Consider the following 26021-nt stretch of genomic DNA (forward strand, 5'->3'; position numbering starts at 1 on the left):
ATGGATCTCCCTGCTGAAATACGGGGTGACATGAATGCAGAATCCAGATGAGAATCAATTTTAATGTTGGCGGTTTGTGTATTATAACTTTGTTTTAAACCTGGCCTATGGATGCACAAGAATGTGGAGAAACGCTGCCGCATGCAAATGACGGCATTGGTTATTCAGTGACCCAACATTCCAGGCACCTTTGCTCGGCAATGGCAGGAAAGTCCTGCTCCTAACCACTCGCATTGAGATGCACACAGCGCAGGAAAAGTAGCGCGTAGTCGTGCTGCTGCTGCTGTGTCCACACGTGTGCTGCACGTGAGTGGCTGGCGCTGAGCTCCCGAGTGGCATGACGACGGCGCATGTGACACGGAGACCTCGCGGAGACTCACGGCCACGTTGTGTGTCGAGAGGCGGTCAAACGCGTGAGCTACAGTCGATGCACTTTATTGAGCGCACATGCTCTGGTAACACACGATCAGTCAGCACAATGTGATGATGTCAGTACTGGTCTTTAGTAAAATACCACAACCAGAACACGACGATGTGAGCACCGGATTGAGTGTTTCTCGACAGTGGCTAACGTCGCGTTTTGGCGCGTCGGTGTGTGCTGGACCAGATTTGTGTTAAATTATAATCAACACACGCTCGGGGTACATCTCTTACTTTACAGGGCAGCATCTTCGAAATCCAGAGATACGGTGTCCGCCCGGTTGTTAAACGGCCAAAACAACAGCAGCTGCAGGACCGCAAGGACATGGATCTGCCGCACTTTGGACTCCGTATTTGAGCTTCCCAAGACGAGTCGATTGCGACCGCATAGAATAGAATTGGTTTAACACGTCGGCTTTCGCGACCAATATTATTGAGGTTTGTTGGGTTAGATCGCGGTAATATAAATGCGTCGTTAAACCCGGTGAAACGTCGTACTCTAATTGTAAGTGTTGTGGTTTTACTCTCCAACACACAAGCGGTGTGCTGAACTAGCAACGAATTGGCACGTTCTGTTTACGTGACAAACCTTACGAGTTGGATGTGTCGGGTGGCGGCGGGTTTAACGACACATTTATATTTACGCGATCTAAGCCATTAAAAAAATCTTATGGATAGAATATATTTGACAGCTCACTCAACATAGCATACATATCAACATAGCATACATGTCAACCCATACGGTTTACCCACATTCGTGTACAGGAGAGTTCAGGTCCATACAGCCGTTACGAGCAACATGTTTTGTCTATTCTTTGGGTCTTTCGGTAAAGCCACGTAGAGGTAGAAGAAATAATTAAAAAATATATAACGACTTTTTGATCGCAATACAAGCAATCGTCATCACCTGATGATCGTAACACATCGATTGAAACGTCGTGATATTTTTTATTATTTTTTCTATCTACGTGGCTTTACCGAAAGACCCAAAGAATATGAATTCCTGCAGTCACGAAAGCTTTGTCATGTTTTGTCTATTTGTGTTTCTCCCTTGTGATGAACGTTAAGATTTATAAGGGCACGGGTTGACCAATAAGGTCTGAATTGGTCTGTAACAAGTAGGCACTGATAAGGGGTTGACAGGTATGACCACGTGTTCTCCAACTGCTCATTTTACAGAGCACATAGGCAGCCGCACATTTCTGACTTGAGAAGCCGAGCATTCGGTTACACTGAAAGTCATTGCCAGATAATCTGATGATTGTTCTTCTTTTTATTTAAACATTTCAGAAATTCTGTTACATTTGAAATGTAACGCTACAGAAAACGACACTGACAAACTTAAAATTAAACGGATTTTTGCCTGTAAATGAAGGGGGCAATGAGACGAACAGAACAAAGCTTTTGTTAGTCATATGCTAGCACAGTCTGATTCTATCAATACAATCATTATGATACTGCTTAGAAAACTATCCAAATGGCAAAACGTGAAAGTGGAAATATATGCTTCGTATGACAACGCGAAGTTAGTTGAACACCAGCAATTGCCTGGCAAAACTCTTTAGATACCCATCGTGTTCCAATTATATTCGATTGTGCTATCAGCATCACGTCACAAGGCAAAGGAATTCATTAGAATTCTCGGATCGAGCATTACACCTCACCTTGTGTTAGAGAATGGCCTACCAAATGACAATGGTACGTAACTTTGGCTTATGATCCAGAAAAGGTGATGCATCTATTATCCGTCCTGCAGACAGCATTCATCACAAGGTAATGCGCCTAAATCTGTTCTGTATTCCTCAGCTGGAATATTCACCATGTCGTGAAACAACAACACCAACTATTATTATTCTGGGAGTTTTTTTTGTGGCGTCATTCGTGACCAGGCTAAGACCACCATCAACTCGCTGCAAGAGAACCCAGTCTGATCACGGGCAACTGGGGCCCACATTTGAAATCGGGATCTCAACGACGCGCGTTCGCTGCCCTGACGTGGCCATTATGAATCGCCATGAGAAAACATCACCGCCGGTAGCAGGCACGTATTTGATGACCCATATCGAGGAATCCTTCTCAATCATTACCACATGCCCAGAAACACGATTTGCTGCACACATGTTGATAACATCAGCAACAGCGCCACGTGTTTCACCTTCCACATATTTACACTTTTCGTGTAAACAACTCGAGTTTCTCTTTCGCGTGAAACGACACCACAGTACCAGCTCAAAACATGCATTTTTATTCGTGCCGTCATTCGTGAACCGGTTATAGAATCATCGATGTTAAAATACCCTGATTAATCTCCATGAGTACAACGGATCCAGAATCTACAATGCAGCATTTGTAAAAAATATAAGCGCAATACAACTGTACTCTTATTATTGCTCCGCTCAGTATCATCGCCTAGCTCTTTGTCTGCTAACAGCAAACGTGCATCATAGCTCGTAGCAATGTGTAAGTGCCAGCGTCCAAGTCTCACTCCCATCCTACCATGGTTATCCAAGGTCATAAGATAAACTCCACTCCCATTAGCTAACGAATCCACCCCTGGTTTTTCGACAATACATTATCGTCGTCAGGCATTGTCCATTCAGAGGGATGGATGGCTTTTAACCCCCATCTCCAAGAAGCAGAGCAATGCGTTACAAGTCTTCTGCATAACACTTCATTGTCCATCACCAGTACCTCCAGCCAGCCAACACGAGATGACACGGGGCGACATTCCATGCGGCAGCAGCAGCGGCAGGGGAGGAGGAAGCGATTTAAAGACTCGCAGTGAAGGGGACCGCAGTGCCCGCTCATCAACGCTGCTGCGACGACGACATCTGGTACATCTGGCGCGAATGCAGTCGATAAAGAATGAACAATAAGTTAAAGAAAGCAGAGAAGACTCGCACACGCGCGAGAAGCCGAAGGACCGGATTTGAGCAGTACATCAATAATAGCCTTTGATTCAAACATATTGCACATCCTTTGGCCTATGTAAATGTACTACTACTGGTTTCACAGTCTTGGCTTAGCGGGTAGGCGGCGTAGCGAGCGAGGCCGCCGCTGCTGCCGCCACGCAGTGGCCAGGGACACGTGCAGTTTGTGGGGTGCAGAGGCACCACCACCACCACCAGGGCTGTTTGGTGTCCACCCACGCAGATAAATTCTGAGTTCCAGCTCTCTCTCCGTTTATAAACAGTAGCCTTGTGTGTATATCTCTCATTTGAATTACAAATCTCTCATGTATCGTTTAAATACATCACTTTTATATTACACAAATGTGAAAACGTGCATCTCAGCTATAACTGAGAGCAGTGACAAATCTCGCCGTCTAATTCACAGCACTGATTTTGTTATAACGTACCGACTACTTATAACCGTGGAGGGCAACTTCACATGCCCGGTCATCCACAGCTCTTCAATACAGCAGTATGCAGCCATCGTTACGGTTTCTCTCAACACAATTCCCTTTCCAAGTGCAATCGAAATGTCTCCCACCACCAACCATCTTGCAACTTACAAACACCTTAAACCTGCATCACCTCCCCTTGAGTATATTTCACAATACTGCAAGATCACCTCTGTCTCACACATATCAAACTCCTTCCTCACATCGTCACCTATTGTATCTACTTCCTCAAATTAACCACCTGCTTTTTGTCATAAAGAAACCGCGTTTAAGACTTTTTGTAAAACTGCCTTACATTTTATTTATATTTCAAGAAAATTTACAACCAGAATTATGGATCAAACACATTTAAATTACAAAAAAATGTAAAAGCTCACTCTCACATTTTACTGAAGGGGCCTTACTCCATCCAGGTATTAAATCCTTGCTCACTTCAAATCTCAGGTTCTAAACATTCACCCAACCCAAGGCAGCTAAATACCACCAGCACTGGTGAGACCTAAACCCAATAAATTGGCTTTGGTCAAAAAGCATTGTCTGAAGAACAAGGGAACCAAGCAGATCATTGAAGCTGAGATTTACGTCTCTACCTGCATGTCCGAACAGCAAATCAGACATCGCCACACCTGGCGAGTTTGCACCAATCAGGAGCTGCATAGCATCCCTTCCTTTTTCATCCTAAGAATCAAATTAATATTCAAATCAATATATTCAATAAAATATATATATATATACTGTACTTCAAGTTAAAGCCAAAATTGCTGAAACTTATCTCCATTGGCAGCCCTGAGCCAGTGGTAGTAATTCCACATTTCCATGGCGGTGGTCAGTCTACATAGGACAACCACTGTACCATATTCTATTTACATTGTCTGATATCTTTAAATAAATCTAACAAAGAGTTGACCGACTGAAAATGCACACACAAGTTTAACAGTTCACATTGATCTTGACTAACAATTTAAACCATCCTATAAATATAAAAATAACAACACCACACTTAATAGAACAGGGTCGTATTTACGACATGACAGTAACGAGGAGGGCATGTACATTCAGGGTGCTGCTTGCAAAGCCACTTCACAATTACCACCCGTTCTGTTATCATCATTAATAACTGTAGTAGTATTTGCTGCCAAATGTGACCATAAACATTGGTTTTGGCTGGGATACAGCTCAGTTGGCAGAAGAACTCCCGACAATGAGACACAAGTTCAAATCCTGGACAGGGCCATCGCATTCCGTTACCATCCTCTGGGGTGAGTAACACGGACACCGCTTTGTTAGGCGGCACGATTTGGTGGTAGTGTCTAAATTACATTTTAATGTTGATATACTTGACCCCGCCACATGAATGTGGAATTTCCATCACTGGCTCAGGATCAGCAGATGAAAAAATGTTGCTTAACAAAGTGATGGTGGTTGCTCAGAAGAGGGGACACTCCCTTTTGAGCCAGTCCTCTTTATATCCAAAATACCAGGGGCTCCTGCTGTACGAAGCGCTGTCCGTGCGAAGGGGCTCAGACACAAGGACCTGCTCACTGTGGATATTCAAGATCCCTTGGCTGCTCTTGAAGAAGAAAGAGCGCATGTGCCAACTCCACGTTCCAGGATAAAAGCAAATACTACAACACCACGTCATCAATACAAGTATCTGTCCCTGTCCAGTCTTCTTTAAATCGCTAACTCTCAACAGATTTGCTCTTCCCTTCAAGGGTGCTGCTTTATTTCTGCTGGGAGGAGATGCGCGCACCTCCACGAACACGTCCAGCATTCATATTTGCAAATAAATAAAGCCCAGTCCCTCTCCACCATACACGCGAACGACTTCTGAATATCGGACGGCGAGACTGGCAGGGCGTGCGCAAGCAGAATGGGTTCTGTCAATGACACGAAGCACGAGACCACTGCAGGTCACGCAGAAGCCGCGCTTCCCACCCAAGAAGCCCTGGGAAAACTAAAAAGCCACTGGGCTAGATCTCATGAAAGCAGCAGAGACCAACTGCACGAGACGAAGTCATTGAAAATGACATGCACAGGTGCCACAACTTGAAGCCAGCAAAGGACAAGCTAAGGGCAATAGCTGCTAAGGCCATATCGGCTGCTGTCAAGTGGAAAGCACCAAAGTTTATATCGAATAAGTTCCTAGCAAATACGCACAACCACGAACGCATGTCACCCACCGCCGAGTCTGCTCACCCATAGGCAGAGTCACCGTGATACCCGGGGGTAGGCCAATGCTGGCAAGCGAGTCTTTAGGTTTGAAATGCAACGTGTAATTCAGTGCGTGTACTGTAGAATTATCAGACGACGTAGGGTGTGTTTTTGTAATTTGAGTTGAAAGCAGAACGTATATTTTTTTAAGTCATAATAATAATAATGCGGTTATGGCTTTGCTCATAAAATGCGAGCCGTTGATGGTCATTTGGTTGATGGATGAAAGGAGGGGGCATTTAAATTGTTCTCTGCTTGAAGAGAATAGAAAAATGTTGCGTGGATTTCATGAAGAGTACTGTGCTAACATCACGGGACGCAATTGGTATCGACTGCCTGTGAAGAATGACTTCTCATCACCATGACTTATCATCATCATCACCATACCTCGTGAGGCTCCTTAACTGGGTGGTGAATCAACAGCGGTGGGGCACCGTGGCCTGACTCGTCACCACCACAGGAATATTCCAGAAATAGTTCGGAAAGGAGAACATCCACCCAGATGGAGCGATGAAGAGAGCTCGTGTGCCGCTGCTCAGCGAATTGTTACATCGCATATCCGTGGGGGTTGGCGACGCCTTTGGGAAAACCTTCATCCAACAGTAGATTGACTGTGTCTGATAACGATGATTATGATGAACCCTATTCCCTGGCAGTATAATTTATCACCATCTACTTCGAGCAGGGAAATGACATCCACATCATTGTATCACGGTGCTTGACTTCAGTTGTGCCCCCAGAGTCCAATCGGTGACATCAAACTCAGCACTATCTGCTTGAGCTTCAGCAGTGGAGTCCCCATCCAACTCAGTCGCACCCATTCCAGGGACAAGGGGAAAGTACTTTGGAGTCAAGATATCGCTCTATTCCTTGTAAGCATTCACCCGCACATCGCCGTCCTTACAGCGTGTGGCTCAACTACAACGCTTCGCTCGGGCCTGTGTCTACATATAAAGACTCACTCGGTGAAGAGCGTTCTTGAGAGCCGATGTCACGAGTCAAATGTTAGCATGTCCACTGTAGGAATCACACTTCGCATACATTCACACACTCACTCACTCACTTAGACACCGGTATAGATTGTCTCGGTAGGAAGAAGCAGAGGTCAGCGACTATCTGCAAGCGGTAAACGTTGTAGATGATGCAAAGGAGCACAGAAGAGTTTCTGGGACAGGCCCACGGAGCCCACCAAACGACTTGCAACTTCACAGGATCACAGACATCGCAAGGTGAAGACGAAATGGTCGCTTATGTGGGCAAGCACACACAAAGACTCCCCGTACAATCGTGACAGACTGTTGGGGCAAGTTCCATTAGAGAGCAGCACCTATGAAGGCGGGTGCAGCATAAGAGGGGGTGGTGTGGCTATCACCACACCCGGCCGCATTTGTCACCCCGATAGTGATGTTTATACACCGCACCAGGTACTCACATAAGGTTGAGTTAACCGAGGCGAGGCTTCGGAACGGTTCAGATATTCGTCCTGAAGTTGGCCGTAAAAGGGAATGAAGCTCGGGTCTCGAGGTCCATAAGGTGGCGTGATAACCACTGCACTGCCGCTCTCCACGCACGCAGCAAGATAAAGATCCTCTGTTGAGCCTCATGAACTGCCAGGGCAATTGCGATTATCAAGCACTAAGGCCAGCAAAGCCTGCAAAGGTGTGGCAAGCGACATTCCTGGCCACCTTTGTTTCCTCTCGTTAACGTGGGCCACATAACACCGAGTATTAATTATATGCCGAGTTCGCCAAAGGGGAAATTCAGGGCCAGAAATAGAACCTGGGTAACCAGGATCATAGTGCAGTGTGCTAACCACGAGGCCACCACTTCACAAACAGACTCACACCAACAAACAAGCAGCTACCTGCATTTAAAAAAAAAAGTCATCAGTATTTGGAGTCAACACAGAAAATGTACCAAAAGCAAACAATCCAAAATTATAATAACACAAATAATTAATTAATTAAAGCCTTCCAATAATTTTTACTCCTTAACAAAAAGCAAGTGAACCTGTGAAAGTAACATTACCTGTATTCGTTCCGCATAAATAAAAACGTATTTTTTTTGGTGATTGTGATTATGTCATTTTACGCATTTGCTCATCATGACGTCACAGCCCCAACCCATGGAAGTCAGTGCAGGCCACAGAGACCACGCGGCCGCTCATGGGCGGTGGGCCTCGCGGGCCACTATGGCTCGAAAGGAAGGCCGACCCTCCCCGCAGGGACGGCCTCCTCATCTCCTGTCCATCGACGCCGCCTCTTGAGGCCGCGTTCGTCAAATCGGCCGCCGAGTCGGTCCAATCCCACGGCGCGGTCGTTCCCACGGCGCGTGCGGGAGGGTGGCGGCCGCCGCTCAGGCGTGCGGCGGAGCGCCGCCGCACGCCACCGCGTCCCGCAGGAGGCCGCCGCCCGCCACCGCGTCCCGCAGGAGGCCGCCGCCCGCCACCGCGTCCCGCAGGAGGCCACGGTAGCGCGAGAACTTCTCCTCCACGCGCCGCACGTGCTCCCGCTCCTCACGCTCCAGGATCCTCAGGAAGTTCTTGAGCTCCGGGATGGAGAACGCTTCCCACTGCACACGCGGACGCACGCGCGTAACCGTTACGTGCGCCCGCAAAGCCGCGCGTGCGTGCAAAGAGTTCTGCGTGCGCTTGTATTCACGGGCGCACGATCGCGCGCACACGAGCCATACAAGCGTTCACGTGCACACATCTGCACGTGTGTGGGTTGGTGCTGGTGGGAAGCACAGAGATGGAAGCAGTACAGCACAGCAATGGATTTTTCTGCACTGTCCACCATGTAGCCCCTCGCAGCCAATGGTAACTCTCTCTGTCTGTGCAAGCTCGTCGGCCACCTGGGCACTCTCCAGGCTCACTCAATTCCTGCTTAGTTTCCGAGATCGGACGAAAGCGGACGCATTCCGTGTGATTTTTGTCATAGGCACACAACCAAAAGATAAAGATTCCCCGTGTAGCCTTAACAGACTGTTGGGGCAAGTGCTGTTAGCGAGCACCTATGAAGAGCGGAACGGCACGAGGGGAGAGGTGGCCAACACCACGCCCGGCCACCTTAGTGATGTTAACACATTACAAAAGGTACTCATTTGAGGCCGAATCGACCTAGAGGAGGCCTACACCGTCACACGTGCACAACCCCACACAGGCATGCAAGCACAGTCACAGAATTTAACATTTAACTTCGATTTGTGTTCGTACATCATTTTATATTTGTCGAGTGACGCAGTTTTTATGTTGGGTCCGATTGCTATTTGCTTAGCTGCTGTACTTTATTGTATTTGTATTGCTTTTGTAATTGTTAACCGAGGTGAACACAGATGGGATAGTCTCTCCCACTCACAATAACTTCTCTGGTCTCGTTCTCCTGCAGCAGGAAGCTGAGCGCGTTGGGGTCGGGCCCGGCGAGCAGCCTCACCAGCAGCGGCCGCTCCGCGTCGCCCAGCTTGCGGTGGCAGCCTGCCAGACACAGAGCAGACGCAGCGCCGTGAGGCGTCGCCGCACCCCCACCACGCTCGTTCGGCTCTTCCGAGCGTGCGAATGCAGCCGTGTGGGATGTGAAGCCAAAGGGACTGCGTCACAGTTTAATGCACTCAATGGAACAGGTCAGGTTCAGATGGCAAGGAAGTTGTTTATTTAACGTGATAGGCTAACACAGCCGATATCATGATTCATAATTCATTTTTGGGGAAAGTCAGGTAATGATCTGGCTAAATTTATGCCGTGAAACCCTCCACCACCCAATATAGCCACCACGCAAATGAAATGCCCACGTGTACAAGCGTTCAACGAGTCAAGCGTCGTTTCAGCTCACCAAAAAGTTGAAGGAATGATTCTCAACCAAATTTATCAATTGGATATGACGGTCCAATTGGAACTGCGTCAAGCATCTTCAGGTGAGCCACCAGCAAGTCGGAGCGACGCACGTGGAATATGCACCACACACTCTGACTTCCTGGACTTCACCTTTTTGGCCGGAGGTCACCAAGACATCGCGATCGCATCACATCTACATTACATCTACATCACATCTACATCACATCTACATTACATCTACATTACATCTACGCCGCTCTTTGGCCGGTCTATCCCCGTGCAATCGCTGGCAGGGCCGTGCGGGACGCGTGAAGGCGCCCGCCCGCCCGGGGCTCGGCATCGCGACGAGCGGCGGAACGAAGCCACTTGAGGCCGGCTCCACCGCCGTGTCTCCTGGCCGGCGCTCAGGAATGGCTGGCGTCTGCATGCAGCGGCGGCGTTCTCAGCCCGCGCTCCTTCCCCGCTCCCAGCCGCCTTCCTTAAATAGGCAACGTGCTGCCCAGCCAGCCGGCACCGCCAGCTGGCCGGCTGGGGGGTTCCCACCTGTCCTGGATTTTCCAGGACGCCAATAGTTTTGGAGTAGCTGCTGACCTAAGAAATATTTCAGTCTTCCCGGAGGAACTGAAAGTCCCGGTTGTTGTCAGTTGCATAACAATAACAACAATGATATTACGCCACTCTGGACAACGCGATTATTCGCAGTTATGTGGCCTTCTGTACCGTAACATATTCTCAATACCATGATACGTGTACATTTTTTTGGTACCGCAGAGGTGGTAACCCTCACAAGCTGGTCAGGCAGGCAGCCAATCAGGCAGCTTTGGGAATAAGGAGCGTCCGTAGAAATCTGCGGCAGCCCTAAGTCCCAAAGGCAAACGAGGGTACCGGATAAGCGCCGTTCGACATTGTCCGCGTGTCTGATTGCAGCTGTGTGGTTAACGCAGCTTAGGTGCGTCTGATATTTCAAGGGGTCTGTTGACAGTGCCTGAAACGTGGACTTGAAAATGTGAGAAGGCTTTTCCACCACTTAATAATGAGCGCAACCTTGAAGCAGGAGATGATACTCACAATGGAAGACGCACCAACAGTGTTCATTATTCATCTGGTTCAGGTGGCATTGCAGGTAGAGCACTTGACTCATATTTGGAAGGTGAAACGTTCATATGCAGTCGGGGACAAAATTAGCCCATCATCCCTCTATCGTTCGTAAAACAAGTACCACTTTGTGGAAAGTCAACAGTGGTCATCCTACAGATAAACACCACCGACTCAGGGCCATGACCACTGTGACATTTGAGCCGAGAGAGCCTTTCAATTTTACTTTTGACTCTTTCCTGGGCTAAGCCTCTTGAATGACCAGTTTTGGTGAAGGTATTTTCAACAAAAGCCTCCAACTCCCTGTGTGGAATTCCGCTGTTTAACCTTGATTTGTGGCAATGGCCCCTGGAGGTCATGAGCCGAATGGAAAACTATAAAAATCGGAGTTTCACATTCGGTACACATTTAATCAAACTTAAATTAGGTCACCGGTATTGTTGAGTTTTTTTAGAAAAACGTCCTACCCTAAAATTGTCAATTACCATGAAATAAGATGACATTTAATCCCAAGCGACTCTGACACAATAAACACGTGGAAGGCGTGACACGCCTGGTGGATCATGCAGATATCATGTTGTGCTTGAGACCTGGAACCTTTTGGGCTGTGAGGTGGCAGTACAGCAAGCAGGTTTCCTGCAGCAGTTTCGCTTGTAAAATTACTCGGTATAGAATTACCAAAATATCCCATCATCCATCCACGATTGATAAATGAGTACCGCTTAGCATATTTTGTGTGGGGCACGTGTGCAGGGTGGCGGTGGGGGGCACCGAGATAGGGACTGGGGTGGCACCCAGCGGGGGAGAGAGCGGGGAAGACTTCGAGCCAGACGGTTGAATTTTATTGACCAGACCTCGGAGGTCAAATATGAACTGTGCGACAGTTGTAGGATCTGGAAATAGGAAACAAGTGACGGCAATGTGTGGTAGCATCGGTGGCACTGGCCGTGATGACTTTTTGATCTCAAGGAGAATATCGCGTCGGAAAAAAATGTTGTGCACATCAGGGAACGGCAGTGACCAGTCTCCCAAATTCGGTCAGCACTCTCTCTCCCCCTTCCCTAAAAACTAAGATAATGAATCAGTGTCAACATCAGCAGTGGGAAGACAAAAGCAGCTGGGCATAAATTGCACTGAACACCACCTGTACTGCCCTTCATAGCTGCTCGCAAACAGCCCTTGCCTAACAATCGATGAAGTTGTAAGCACTGCGTGCGTGCGTGAGTGCGTGCGTACACGTGGGCTTATTTGTCCACGCATGCTATGGCATTACGGACGGCTCATGTAATTAGTTACGATTCGTTAAGTCAAGGTGGTGTGATGCAGAGCGTTTAATCGGAGAGTCAAGGAAATTCTGAAAAGTATGCGCTCGGAATTCCAGATGCTCTTGCCATATGTGCAGCGTGGAAAAGACCGGGGGTTGGAAAAGACTGAAGTCATCAGGTATGCAGACTGATTAAAACTTACATAATTTTTTCCACAACCCCAGGAATAATACCACTCATAATAATTATGAAATACATGCATCAAGCTGCATTTGTATAAAAGATTTGAACTCAAATTTACATTGCACTTAACTCCGCAATTATCTACATCTACACGCCGGCGCTTCACAAAGCGCCTCTGCCATTGTACAGCAACAGCAGCAGCAGCAGCAGCCATCGTCACGTGACAAGGGCACACGCTCACATTCACAACCTCTCAATATTTTGGAATTATTTTTTCCAATCCACCGTGTTTCTCTTTTGCGTGATTTAAACTCTTAAGCCTTAAACGACGGGGAATGTGCTTAGCATGCCCTAAAACAACACTGTGTGTGTCGAGAGATGGTTTAAGAGACCTGTGTGCAGTGTGAAGCCACGTGGCCATAAAGGGGTTTGTTTGTGCCAAGGGATTTCGGGCTGTACACACGCGGAGTTTACTTACAGAGATCCCCCATTGGCCTCGGAGACCACGGGGGAAAGTGCTGCTAAGGAGCACCTATTAAGGCCAGAATTGGAAAAGAGCTGGGTGATGTGGGCAGCACCACAGCTGACTGCCCTGGTCTGCCAAGTGGCGATGTTTACACACCACACCAGATATTACTCAATTGAGGCTGCTTCAACCTTACGCAAAAATAAATGTACGGTAAATATATTAATAAATTTGAGTTCGTATAGAGTACCGCCATTCACGCAAATGCATCTGACAGCGCTGCGTAATTTGCAATGCACGGAGGTGCATATGTTATAAATATGTTTTTAGCCAATTAATTATGAACGTTTATGTATGTGGGAGTAAACCGGAGCAGTTGGAGAATACATACGCGTGTGAGGGGGCAACGCTCTATCCCGTACAGACGGGACAGATGGAGCTTAGTCAGGGGGTGTACCGTTTCATCGCCCTGGCGATGCAATGCATTGCGGCAATTTAGATGGTTCCCTGTGCGTATCGCGAGCTTACGAATCAATACCACTTGATGCGTCAATACATTGCTACACGCCCTGCACCTGTGCATAGCTGGTCAGGTGGCACCACGACCAGCTGGGAGTTCACTCGGCCTCTCATCCCTCATCGTTCAATAAAATGAGTACATCTTCGTTCAAAGACAACAGTGGTTTTGCTATGGATACTGGGCCACTTTACGGGAATGTGGAATTTCCACCCCTGGCCTAAATTCTCCGACAAAGACGCGCAGGCCCGGAGGGAGTCGGCCGCCGTGCCGTCGCTCGCCTGAGCGGGGGCAGCCTCCATCGCAGCTCTCAACGATTTGGCTGAACACGGCGATGGGGGGACCCTCCCCCCGGCAGAGAACCGCGGGAAACTGGCGAAGCGTCCCTGCAGCGAGTGAAGATCGCGAGCGAAGAGAACGCGTCGGGCTAAGCGGAGCTCACCCTGCCCGTCGCGTTGTGTGCACTTGAAGAGGGCGAAGCGCGGCTGCAGGGAGTTGCCGCTGCGGAAGCGAGCGACCAGGGCCTCGGACACCTCCAGGGCGCTCGTCCGGCTGCTCAAGTGAACCTGGGACGTGCCGGCAGCGCCGCGGGGAGGGGAGCGCACAGAGTTCATTAACAAATAGAGATGGGGTATACGAAGACACTTCACGCACAGAGAGAGTCTGCACGACACAAACTCTCTCCTCTCGTCGTCGCCAGCAGACCTCGACATTGGCATTTAGTTTCCTGAACGTATCGCCACTGCCATCGCACGCGACAGAAGAAGATAAACGGAGAGGAGAGTCGGTCAGCCACAGGAGGAGAAAAGCGAGGTTATGTTAGGTGCTGGGATAAGGTCAGGGGTTGAGTTTCGTGCTAGGTGCAGATTAGCTACCATGGTAATCGAAAGTGGTAGGACTGGCTGTCAGGGCTATGGTAGACTGGGGCTCAATAGGTCAGTGCCAGTTTACCACTCCCCTCTGTCAGCGACCGTGGCCTTGTCGCTTGCCACCCTGTTCTCATTCAACCGTTGTGGTCGCCAGAGCCGTACCTGCTTAGTGCTCTCTCCACTACGTGCCGAGCGCCTCTTGAGCTTGCGGGCAGCACTGGTCGCGCCGCCGCCACCACCATCGCCGTCGCTCTCCCGGCCAGTTCCAGCTTCCCTCTCGGAGCCGTCGACGCTGCGGAACTTGAGCTGCACCTCGATGAATCCCGTGAAGCTGCCGTCCGGTTGCTGGAGGGGGTGCGGCGGTCCGGAACAAAGGGAGCAAGGACACGCGGCAGGTGAGTGGAGCCGTGGTGGGCCGCCACCAGGGTCGCCGCCGCGCTCTGGCATTTGCCTCCCACGCGGGTGGCTGCCACTCCGAGTGGGGGTTTGCCTCTGCCCAAAGATGCCTTGCGGTGAAGGTCGGTGTGCTTGTCAAGGTCAAGAAGGCGGCTCTATCAAGAACGCACGACTCCTTACCGCTGTCGCTATTGCGACACGGTTGGCCACGTACTGCACAAACGATGTTCAACATACGTACATTGTGAACGAATGAGGCCGTTGTTGTTGTCGTTGTATACACGGACGCGACACGTGTGTGCATGCGCGGGTCGGCGGCTCACGGAGCGTCTCACCAGCGTCATGTGCGCGTTGCGGGGTGCAGCGCGGTTGAACGAGGAAATCTTCTCCTCCGCCTCGTCACGAGGCAGCTCCGCTTTCGTCGAGGGCGGCTCCACGTTCCCATTCTGTGACGTTCGCACGATAAACCGGTCAGCCGATCGACCGCCGTCCGTGTGGCACGCAGCACATCAACAGGTCTAGTGCTCGGGGCTGTACATAAAATGTGCAAGAATGCTCATCGCCTGTAACATGTACAAGACGTTTGTTTTCAATGGTAGAGATCAACTGCTGAAATCGAAGATGGCTTGCAAGCGTTGAAGAGTGGGCCGAATATCATGAGCGAGCAATTGCAGGCCTGTGACGGGTAGCAAGCGTGCTTGGTCAGGATTCGATGCTGAAGGGGACGATGAGCGGCCACCAAAGGCGAGAATGTGCACGACAGCACGTCCACCGTGGAGATGGAGCGGTGGAATCGGCGTGGTGTATGTTTGTGTACGTCCTGACGGGATTGTCACGTAGCGGGACTTTGGTTGATGGAAATGGATTTTTGGGAAAGCATTCACCCAGCAGTGGATTGATCACAAATGACGACGCTAATTATGACCACAACACGACGCGCCGCCTGCTTCACAGCAGATCTTAGAGATCCCTGAGTAGGCCGTCTGTGTGCCAGCTTCAGGGCTACATTTAGGAAATTTGAAAACGCCAGTACCCGCAAATTCATCAATTGGGACTGTACTTGGCAAGCATCGCTCTCTGCTGACAGAGGAAAGTCCCAGGTCACTCATGAAAATGACTCATCCTTAAACTTGATGATATTCTTTGGATATTTCGGTAAAGACACGCAGATAGAAAATAAAAACAAAAAACCCACGGCGTTTCGATCGCAACACAAGCGGTCGTCATCAGGAAAAGGAGAGGGGGGTTAGCCTCCAAAGGCAAACTGTTGATAAAGGTTCAGAGATGGGCGTAGTCCAAGTGTGTCAGCAGAATGGGCGGGGCAGCAAATGTTAATGTAGGAGAAGACAAGGGGGGGGAGAGAGGGGGTAGAGATGGGGGGGGGGCATTGCACCTCGTTCCACACATCCACACTGCTGACGGTGGAGGTTGACAAGAAAACAAAAATCAAGTCATGACCCAAAGTGGTTGATGACATCTTTCCAATGATTCCTCAGTTTATAACCATCCTCTCGGTTGAAATTGTGTCTGTGTCTGTATATATGGATGGCTTCATGAACGAATCTTTGTTGATAGCCAGTAGGCTTGCAAAGTACCATCGTCTTAGAGAAATCAATTTCGCGTGAGCACTCTCACTACGTCATACACTTACAATCACTCACCCAAGAACATTCAATGTCATGCATTCCCGTGATTTTACTGGGCATACAATTCACATTCGTATTCAATGGCATCATTTACTCTCGTATTCATGCACAGAACAAGTTTGTGTGCACACACTAAATGTGTCATTCAACATTCATCCCCATTCATCTCCACACCTCTTGCATCGCTCGTAAACAGCACGACCCTATTCCCAATTCATTCATTCACGTACACGTCGATTCACACAAGCAAGCAATTAGTTGCATGTTCACGCCACGTGGATTACCGATCACGTCGCTGCCATTCACACATTGGCATCGGGCGGCTCCGTTCTGCGGGGGTATTTCGTCCCCGAGCAAGGAGAGACGGCTCAACTCGTTGGCGTGTTCGTTAACGAGCCATTAGGCTCACAGTTCAAGTCCCACAGTCGCCCGGTAATTTCCATGGGAGTGTAATTAGCAAGTGCTGTTGTCTGTGCTCGATCGGATATTAGAGACCCACTGGCTGGTTGCTGTGCGAGAGTGAGCCACTGCGTAGCACCACATGACGTGTTAACATCACGTTTTGTCTCCAGGTTCAATTGAGCCATGCGTGGCGCTCATTTGTGATGCGATTGACATGGAGTATTTGGACCGCGATGCCAGCTCACAACCTTTAGATTGTACAAAGAGAGCTTTAACCACATCACAGCTGGCCAGACGTTTGAATAAATCCCCAAGATTAGATTACGTACAGATAATTTACTGACAAAACTACCTGTTCCCGAGTTAATCCAGTTTACTCCAGTCTCCCGCAGAAGGAGATAATGATTCTCAACGTACTTTGGCGTCAGCTAAATAAAGGACTGTGAACCGAGTTGTCCTCAATACCAACATAGCCTTTTTTGACAGTTGAGAAATAAATAAAGTAACCCTGGGTGGTGCATAATGAATGAATGATATTCATAATTTACAAGTTATTTTAAATAAAATTGCATATCCTCCCTCCTCAGCTACTTTCAGTAAATGTCTAATTCGCAAATTAATTTCATTCAAATAAAAAAAAAGATATTTTACATTGTCTAGAAATAAATAAGGCAAAGGTTTGCCAACCTTTTCTTTCCTTAGAGCATTACTGGAGCACTACTGGAGCATTGCTGGAGCATTACTGGAGCATTGCTGGAGCATTACTGGAGCACTACTGGAGCATTACTGGAGCTGCGTTAAACGGGCAGGCGAAGGCAAAGGTGCAGCATTGCAACCGCTCACTTGTGGCACTGCTCGTGGAAGAGACCTTCACCGGAGCTCGGGGGAGCCATTCTGAAGGGTATTTGGCCTCCTCTTCCACGCTTGCCAGACGTCTGTCTGTCACGCTCTTCCTTCCGATATGAGGAATCCACTGGAGCTATGCACTTTAAAATCATGATTGAAAACTCATTTTTGTTTAAACTGTTTTGTGTTTAGTTTGTTGTCCTTCCCCCACACCTCTGAATAACCCGGTTGGCTACGTACGGTGCGAAAAAAGTTCAACATACATACGTCTGTGAAATGGTGGAGGTAACTGACACTTTACCCCACCGCACGCATCCCACCAAAGGCGTGACGGCGGTGAACCCATTGACACCGCTGGGCGGACCGAGGCGGCGCGGTAGGGGACAGAGGGGGGGGGGGACCCAGGCGTCTGCGTCGCCGCGCCAGGAGAACGAACCGCGAACCGGCGACCTCCCGATTGCAGGTCCCGTGAGCCGAGCGTGAACAGCGCTGGGGAAGCGCGCTCATTGTTAACTTCGTGTACAAATAAAAACAAAATAGGATCACATCTGCTACTGAATGGAGGAATTGCCCTATCCACTGGCACAAGGGCTGATCGAGTGATTGTTTAATTAAATGGCCTGCCTGGCTGCCTTTATGACGAGTTTGACCCGAGTGGATTTGAGACGCCCGCTGCTCAGCCTGTGAACACGGCAGATCAGTTTGCTTCCCGATCATGGCTAACAACAACCGTGAGTGACATCTGAACCAGTCCTGTGCCCCCAACCCTTCACTAACCCAAACTGACCAGTGTGGTGAAGTATGGTCAAATAATCTCCGATGACCAGAGGCTATCATTTCAGTAATGGGTTTACAAAGGTGTTGCATTGTTTGGTCTTACTTTTAGTAAACCATGATATAATTTGCATATACTGTACTCTGCATCACTCAATCATCACTCAGTCAGCAAAGGAGCGTCACGCTAACCATGTGACCTCTTGCGACAGCATTCACACGAACCACTCTCGCTGCCATCCACCAGCGTCCCCGGTGATTCTCTTCATCCACGACAACCACGATGCCACCACGGGAGCGGCACCATTTAAGTGTCAACGGCAACTCGATAGACTGCGTGTAGATTAATTTGCCTGTACCTGTGTGTGTAAGTTAATTCGCCGATTAAGAGGACTGTATATCTCTCCAAATGCTAGGTCACTGCCGCGATGCCGACGGGGAGAAGGGGTCCTAGAGGGCTCCTTTGAGCCGGCAGGCAACAGACGTGGCAGGCGACGGGCAGGCTGTCGCGCCGCGATGAGATGGCTTACGTTCAGGTCGATTGGAAACAACAAAGACCGGCCGCCTACAATTCTGATCTCAGTGGTGCTGGGCTCAGTGCTTCGATGTGGGCATCGCGCTCCTCCTCGTGAGTCCCCTCTTTATCCATAATCAAGCAGCACGGTGTCTCGGGACACTCTCTGGACCTTCAGCAGGCGTACGGAGCCACCCCTTGGTGAGGGCTACGAGGACGCTGCCGCTGCCGTGGCAGCCCGGGAGCCAATTCCCCCGTCTGGGCCCGGACACGTCCGGCACTTTGTAGCCACCCGCACCGTGGCCTGCCGCCACCGCTGCTCTCGCCGTGGTTTGGTCTCAGAGAGCGGTTCCTTCCTCACGGCAGCACCACGGCAGCACAGCGTGGCCCGGCGGTGCCGCCGTCACCGTGGTTGGATCGCAATCGCAAAGGTTGCAAATTCAAGCGATGGTTTGGGGTCGGTTCTGCCCATCATACCTACAGCTACAATAACATATACCACTCTACGTGACTTTACCGAAAGAACTAAGAGTATGAATCCTTGCAGTCACGAAAGCTTCAAATCTAGAATTAGGACTTTGAAAATGGATAGACTGCTCCTGGTCAAGCGAACAGCATACCGCACCATGAAGCAAGTGAACAGGGTTCACCTTGTGACCATAGCTTCCACATCAGTGGCAGTGACAACTGAACTGGACCTGGGCTCTGTGCCGCCAGCCCGCACTGACCAGCATGGAGAAGTATGGTCAACCCCCTCCCCACGGCACAACTCACACAGCATGTGGGAGGCCTTCATCCAGGAATCGACTGACAACGGGCTGTATATTATTGTAAGATGGACACATTTTACCAGCAAAAGATATCTTTTAAATAAATATTTAATTACAGTAACTAAAAATTATAGATTTAAACCACACAATGCTAGTTTGTGATTGGGTACCCAACCGGGGCTCTGGCTGAATCGTGTTAACGCTACTGGCTGTGGAATGCAGTTGTCACAATTTTACATTCATTGTTGGAGACACCTCGCTGTGATGGAAAAACACATTCCTGCCATCGTGATAGGTGTGGACAATTCTAGACATGCAGGGGCAATTAATGACACACGAGTGTGTGTGAGTGTGTGAGAGAGATACAATAAGAGCAGAAAGGCACGGCTATTACTGGAGAGTGAACGATCCAGTGGCATAGTAGCAGCTGCTACTCTCTAACGGGCGTTGGGCAATCTTCACCTCTTCTCATGCTCCTGAGATCATCGTGAAAATTCTACATTCGAAGGAATTGCTTTTGGTTCTCATGAGGTATGGTATTTGTATATGTCATAGGGCCTGGCATAATCATACATGGGGAAAAAGGGAATGAGCAGGGTTAGAGCTATTGTACAGTTATAGAGCTATTGATTGAATGGAGCACAGTACTATTTTAAGAGCGGCATTACTTCACACGTCTGCCATAGGAACGTGGAATTTCCGTCAGAGCCAACCAACAAAAATTAGCAATGCCCCATTGCTCATTTGAGCAAGATTACATTTTTAACTGGATCTCTTTAACATGATTTCAAGATTCTAAGATGTTAGTTTGAGACTCGAAAAACTTTTCTAAATCCTCATTTACCACTGCATTCACGTTGCTGTATGACTCTCCCATGTTGTCGGGTCGTGCCGGGCGCTGTTCTGCACAATGTCTCACGTTTCCCTCTACGTGTTGGGAGCTTCTTCAGCAACTCAACATGTAGTTATTTGGGTTGTATCGCGAACAAAACACGTGGCACAACCGGAAAGCCATTTCTATCTTGAAAAATTCGTGCACATCACCTTTTAAAAATGTAACAAAACAAAAGACACTAAAATAGCTGAGCATGAACACAAACACAACAATTCCCCGTGCCCAAGTAATGGTCATCTTTGGGTCACAATCGGTACAATAGAACCCACATAGCCCTGCCGCACAACAACATTTGCTTTTGACATTGCAGCGACAGCTTTCAACACCGCACGTCCGTCAAAGGTCCCCATTACGTGCATCCTATCGGGAAATCTCTGCTCTTGTCTTCACGCCGCTTAGCAGCTGAAAAGCAGGAAGGTCGAGGTGTGTTTGTTTGTCACCTATTTTATTGTTCGAGTCTAGTCGCAGACACAGAGAGATGTGCACGCAAGGAACAGACAAAGGTCCCCGTGCAGCAGCCGTTACAGGGGCAAGTGCTGTGAGCGAGCACGAGGGGGAGGGGATAGAACCGCGCCAGCCCGGCCGCCTGCCTCCGCAGTCCTGATGATAATTACACACCACACCAGGGGCTCTATTCATGCCGGGTCGACCTAGGGGAGGCCCAGGGCCGATTCACGTTATAACAACTTCATGTGACCACGGCAAAGACTCAAACTTGGGTGCCAGGTTCGTAGTGCAGCGTGCCAAGCACGACGCTACAGCCCCCCGCCACAACACACACACAGCACGCATTCATCATTCACCAAGATGAAGATCAGCAGCCATGCCTTCAAACATACGTACAAACAAACACGCATACGCAAGCACAACAGAAAAGTATGAAAGATAAAGGTCACCATTTCAGCATCGTACATTGTTGGGACAAGTTCTGCAAGCGAGCCCCTATTAGCCCAGTCCGTCACTTCAGAGGTGGTGTGGCCAGCACCACACCCAGCCTCTGTCTCCCCAGTGCGAATGTCATTTTCGGCTGAGTCCACCGAGGCCAGGTTCAGACACCAGTTCCCACCGGTGTCGTGCATCATCGTCATCATCAGCTTTGGTCAATCCACTGCTGGATGAATGCCTCCCCAAGCCATGGCCACCCTCGTGTTTATACTGCAGGATCGCGTGCAGTGCCACAGTTGTGCACTGAGCCCAGGCCATTGGGCTCCGAGGGCAGAGCGTGATCACGATTGTGCCACTTCTCAACAGCCGTGCTGTTAGCAAGTGCCTATGGGCACTTGCTAACAGCACGAGGAGAAGGAAGAGTCTTTGCTTTGCATCCCCCGTGCCGGTGACATCACAGCAGAGGCTGCACTCTCAGTGGCAAGGTCAAGCACACAACAAGGGTGACGCAGTGGAGCACACACAGCACACACGGCACACACAGCACACACACAGCACACACAGCACACACGGCACACACGGCGCACACGGCACGTGTAGCACACACAGCACGCACAGCACGCACAGCACGCACAGCACGGCACACACAGCACACGGCACACACGGCCTCGGCTCGACTCGAGACAGACGCCTTAAGCAGATTAAACTGTCACCTACACTCAGCACGTGTCTTTGCTAGGATGTGCATACAAACTAAATATATCCAAGCACATATGAGTGACGCCCTGAGCAAGTGGTGGAAATTCAACATTGCTGTGGCAAGAACCAGTCTCTTCACATGATGACGGGCATTATTGTTTCCCCAAGAATCGGTACTTTTTCAACATTTTAGGGATAATTATGATGAGCTAATCAATCTCAGACTGGGACTTGAACTCTGAACCGGCCAATTGTGAGTTGAGTGCTGTCCACTCGACAGCACCCCGACGGGTACCTGGTAAGGTCTGAACAAAACCAGGGGCTGCCGTCTATTCTTTCAGCAGACCGAGCACTCGGCTCGTTTGGTCTTTAGACCCTGAACATGATTGAAAGAACACTTCAAACGCACAGCTGTCTCTTATTACCTCGCGTGAACGTTCTACCAATTCCCTAAAGGCAAATGTAGCAAACGCAGGTAACCCATCGCAACCTTCCTCCACTTTAGCCTCGTATATGACGTGCCCCGTGGGTAAACACGCCACGGGTAAAGCCAACGATGATCACAACGCGTGTACCGTGCAGCCCACGTGAAACCCAACACGCTACTGTCCTGTCAATACAACCACACCCAGAGGGACAAACATCCACCACCACCACCACGGCGACAGAGTTTGTTTTATGTGCACGGAAACTGTAGAAGGTGCACCCCGGGGTATTGCCGACTCAGGCCACTGCTGACGGAGTTGCGAGGTGAGCCCCTCCAGAGGGGTTTGGGCCTCCTCTTCCATGCTAGCCAGGAGGTCTCACACGAGGTCTCAGACGAGGTCTCAGACGAGGTCCAGACGAGGTCTCACACGAGGTCTCAGACGAGGTCCAGACGAGGTCTCAGACGAGGTCCAGACGAGGTCTCAGACGAGGTCTCAGACGAGGTCTCAGACGAGGTCTCACACGAGGTCTCAGACGAGGTCTCACACGAGGTCTCAGACGAGGTCCAGACGAGGTCTCAGACGAGGTCCAGACGAGGTCTCACACGAGGTCTCAGACGAGGTCTCAGACGAGGTGGGAGTCCCCACACTTTATGCTGCCAGACGCGACCTGCCGAGATACCAACTGTGGTGGACCCATTAATACTGCTGGGTGGACAGGTGGATGATTTCACAATTTTGCTGTATTGTTTAGACAGTATGCTACGGCAGGATCCAGATACAAACTGTACAGCGTAATTATTTTAAAAGTAAAATCACAGATTGTGGGGCAGCGCTCATCTCCATTGGCGGCTCCAAGCCCGTTGTGGAAATTCCACATTCTCATGGCAGGGTCGTCCACTCTAAAGGGTATCCACCTTTGACTTCCCATGAAGTGGTACTCACTTTAACGACCCCAGAGAGGCACCATGGACAAATGACCGTCAGGTAGACCTCTGCATGGGATTTGAATGATTAACTCAAAACCTCCAGCTGTGAGTCGGTGTCTTCCGACTGCTTAACACTTCGGTGATCCAAATCTTACTGATCGGATGAGAATGAACAAAGTCTTTGCATTTTTATTCGTTGGTTTCGCATTTGTGGCCTCGCAAAGCCCACTCACACCCACAACAGGAATTTAGTTTTAAATGTTCTCCGAAATATATATTTATTCTGTTTACTGAGAATTGCGGGGGATTTTTGTCCGTCTGTGCACCATGTACCACTTGCTGCCCGATTGCTATTCCTGTAAACCAGGGGTTAGGATACCGAAGGAGGATGGCCTAATCCAGACACACGACGCCTACCACTTTGAAGGGACCTGCACGCTCACTCATCGCTCCAGCTCTGCATCGTTCATTCTCCAGCACTGCACTACGAACCAAGAAACCTGAGTTTGATTCCTGACCGCGGCGAATATCAGTGGCGAGTGATTATACGATTCGAACCGATTCTGGGTTCTACTCTTCACGGCACCCCACACTGACCAGTATGGTGAAGTATGAACAAACAAGCCCAATGACCAACTCAGTGTAGGGAGGCCTTCATTCAGTAGTGGATTGACGAGGGGCAGTAGCTTATTGTTTCTCTTTTTAAATAACATTTTAAATGTCACATTTGCATTTCGCCACTGCCACACAATGGCACACTCTTGTGAAGGGCGTCACAGCCTCTGCATCCCCCACCACAGATCACGCGGAGAAGCACTTGATCAATTCCCCCCACACACGAATTACCAGCAATGTCCACCCAATTGATCCTTGGAAACTTTTGTGAACTGCGACAATCGTCCCAATATCCGCGTGTTATTCCCGGATATAAATTCTTCAATTATGAGCGGTAACCTCATCCTATTATCCGCAAGTAGCAGGCCAACAGCAGCTTCAGTGTAGCGGCTTTGGAACCAGACACGACAGAAGCTGCCCTTGTAGATACAACTCCTCTACCCTGCAACCTGGGCTAACATGTGAGTGTGTTGGATTGAGTGTTTTATCTTACAGTTGAACATAGCTGTGATTGCACAATGAGGTAGTTTGACCGAGTGAGGTTTAAATACTGTCACAAGAAGTCGCCATGTCTTCCTGCTGCAATGTACGGCGGGTGCTACCCTGGTCTGTTGGTAGTCTTGAGCCACGGACAGGTTGAGTGCGGTCAACACGCTCCTTAAGAATGTTTGCTGGTCAGTAAGTGTGGTCAACAGCCTTGTGAGCCAAGCCTTCTCTGCCAAAAAGCACTTCACAGCAGACACTGAGCCTCTGAAAGTCAAGGACGCTTGACAAAGTGAGGTTTGTAAGTCAATCAATGGCTGTGGATGAAAGAGGACACATGTCGTCTCCGCTACAGATTCGTGGCCCCATAATGGGAATGTGGAAGGCACCAGCTCCTGGCTCAGGACCATCAATGGATGTGAGTGCCGCCCCCCTGCTCGTAAGAGCCGGGAGAAGGCGCTGCTGGTTTTGAGTTGAACCGTAGGAGCCGGGAGAAGGCGCTGCTGGTTCTGAGTTGAACCGTAGAAGCCGGGAGAAGGCGCTGCTGGTTCTGAGTTGAACCGTAGAAGCCGGGAGAAGGCGCTGCTGGTTCTGAGTTGAACCGTAGGAGCCGGGAGAAGGCGCTGCTGGTTCTGAGTTGAACCGTAGAAGCCGGGAGAAGGCGCTGCTGGTTCTGAGTTGAACCGCGCGGTGAGTGGATGAGTAATGTTCCACTGCGTGGGGTCTCGGGTCGTATCGCGCGCTACTTGGCGCGATGTCTGACGTTTCGCTCCTGAGGGAACCGAACGTTTCAGAAAGAGTTCCTGGCACGTGGAGCGAAATGCCGAACTAAACTAAACTATTTATTACTTAACCAGGTAAGGCCCACTGAGCTATATCACTCTTTTTCAGAAGCGACTTGGCCACAAATGATAGCTCAACAAAGTGGCTCATCACACATGAATTTACTGCAGACAAATACTCTAAACGTACGTTGATTCTAAATGTGGATGGAAAACCCGGAGGACCCGTGACCTCCCATATACCAGGTGAGGTAGTTAACATCTCACCACCGCGGCACCCAACGCGCGGTACAGCCCGGAAACACAATGCAGAACGATAATCCTGGTGACATGCAGGCCACATGAATAATTCAGTAAAATGGGGACAAAACAGGAGCCCCATTACACACGCAGGTCTCGGGCTACTCCACGTGATCTTCGCAGCCGCCTCTTTCAAGTTTCACCACCGTTTCACGATCCACACAGAGGACTTGGATGGCTCAAGGCTGGCGACACAGCCTTGGAGTACGCGAACACGACAACTTTGCACAAAAAAGGGCACTGAAAGGTCAGAACTGTTTTATAAAAATAGCTTCATGCCTCGGTTACTTCTGAGATCTTTGATGCGATCAATGGTGACTTGCACAGATTCTCTCAGGTACTGCTCACGCTTTTAAATAACAATAATATACATTTAATAATGTATCACTAATTACGATG

General features: G+C 49.4%; 1 protein-coding gene across 3 annotated transcripts in view; it reads right to left on the reverse strand.

Moving 5' to 3' along the window:
- Positions 1–419: 419 nt before the first annotated feature.
- The window catches only part of LOC144729490 (ras association domain-containing protein 1-like), a 44648-nt gene continuing 19046 nt past the window's right edge, over positions 420–26021 (reverse strand). For all 3 annotated transcript variants that reach the window (XM_078609821.1, XM_078609820.1, XM_078609822.1), the window contains 5 exons: positions 14993–15103; positions 14424–14606; positions 13835–13958; positions 9394–9509; positions 420–8608 (listed from right to left, as the gene is read on the reverse strand). In XM_078609821.1, coding sequence (XP_078465947.1) covers positions 8393–8608; positions 9394–9509; positions 13835–13958; positions 14424–14606; positions 14993–15103 — 750 coding nt within the window. In that variant the 3' untranslated portion in view covers positions 420–8392. The remainder of the gene's footprint in view (positions 8609–9393; positions 9510–13834; positions 13959–14423; positions 14607–14992; positions 15104–26021) is intronic.

This window comes from Lampetra planeri, chromosome 32 (genome assembly GCF_965212315.1).
Source record: "Lampetra planeri chromosome 32, kcLamPlan1.2.h2, whole genome shotgun sequence".
NCBI lineage: Eukaryota > Metazoa > Chordata > Hyperoartia > Petromyzontiformes > Petromyzontidae > Lampetra > Lampetra planeri.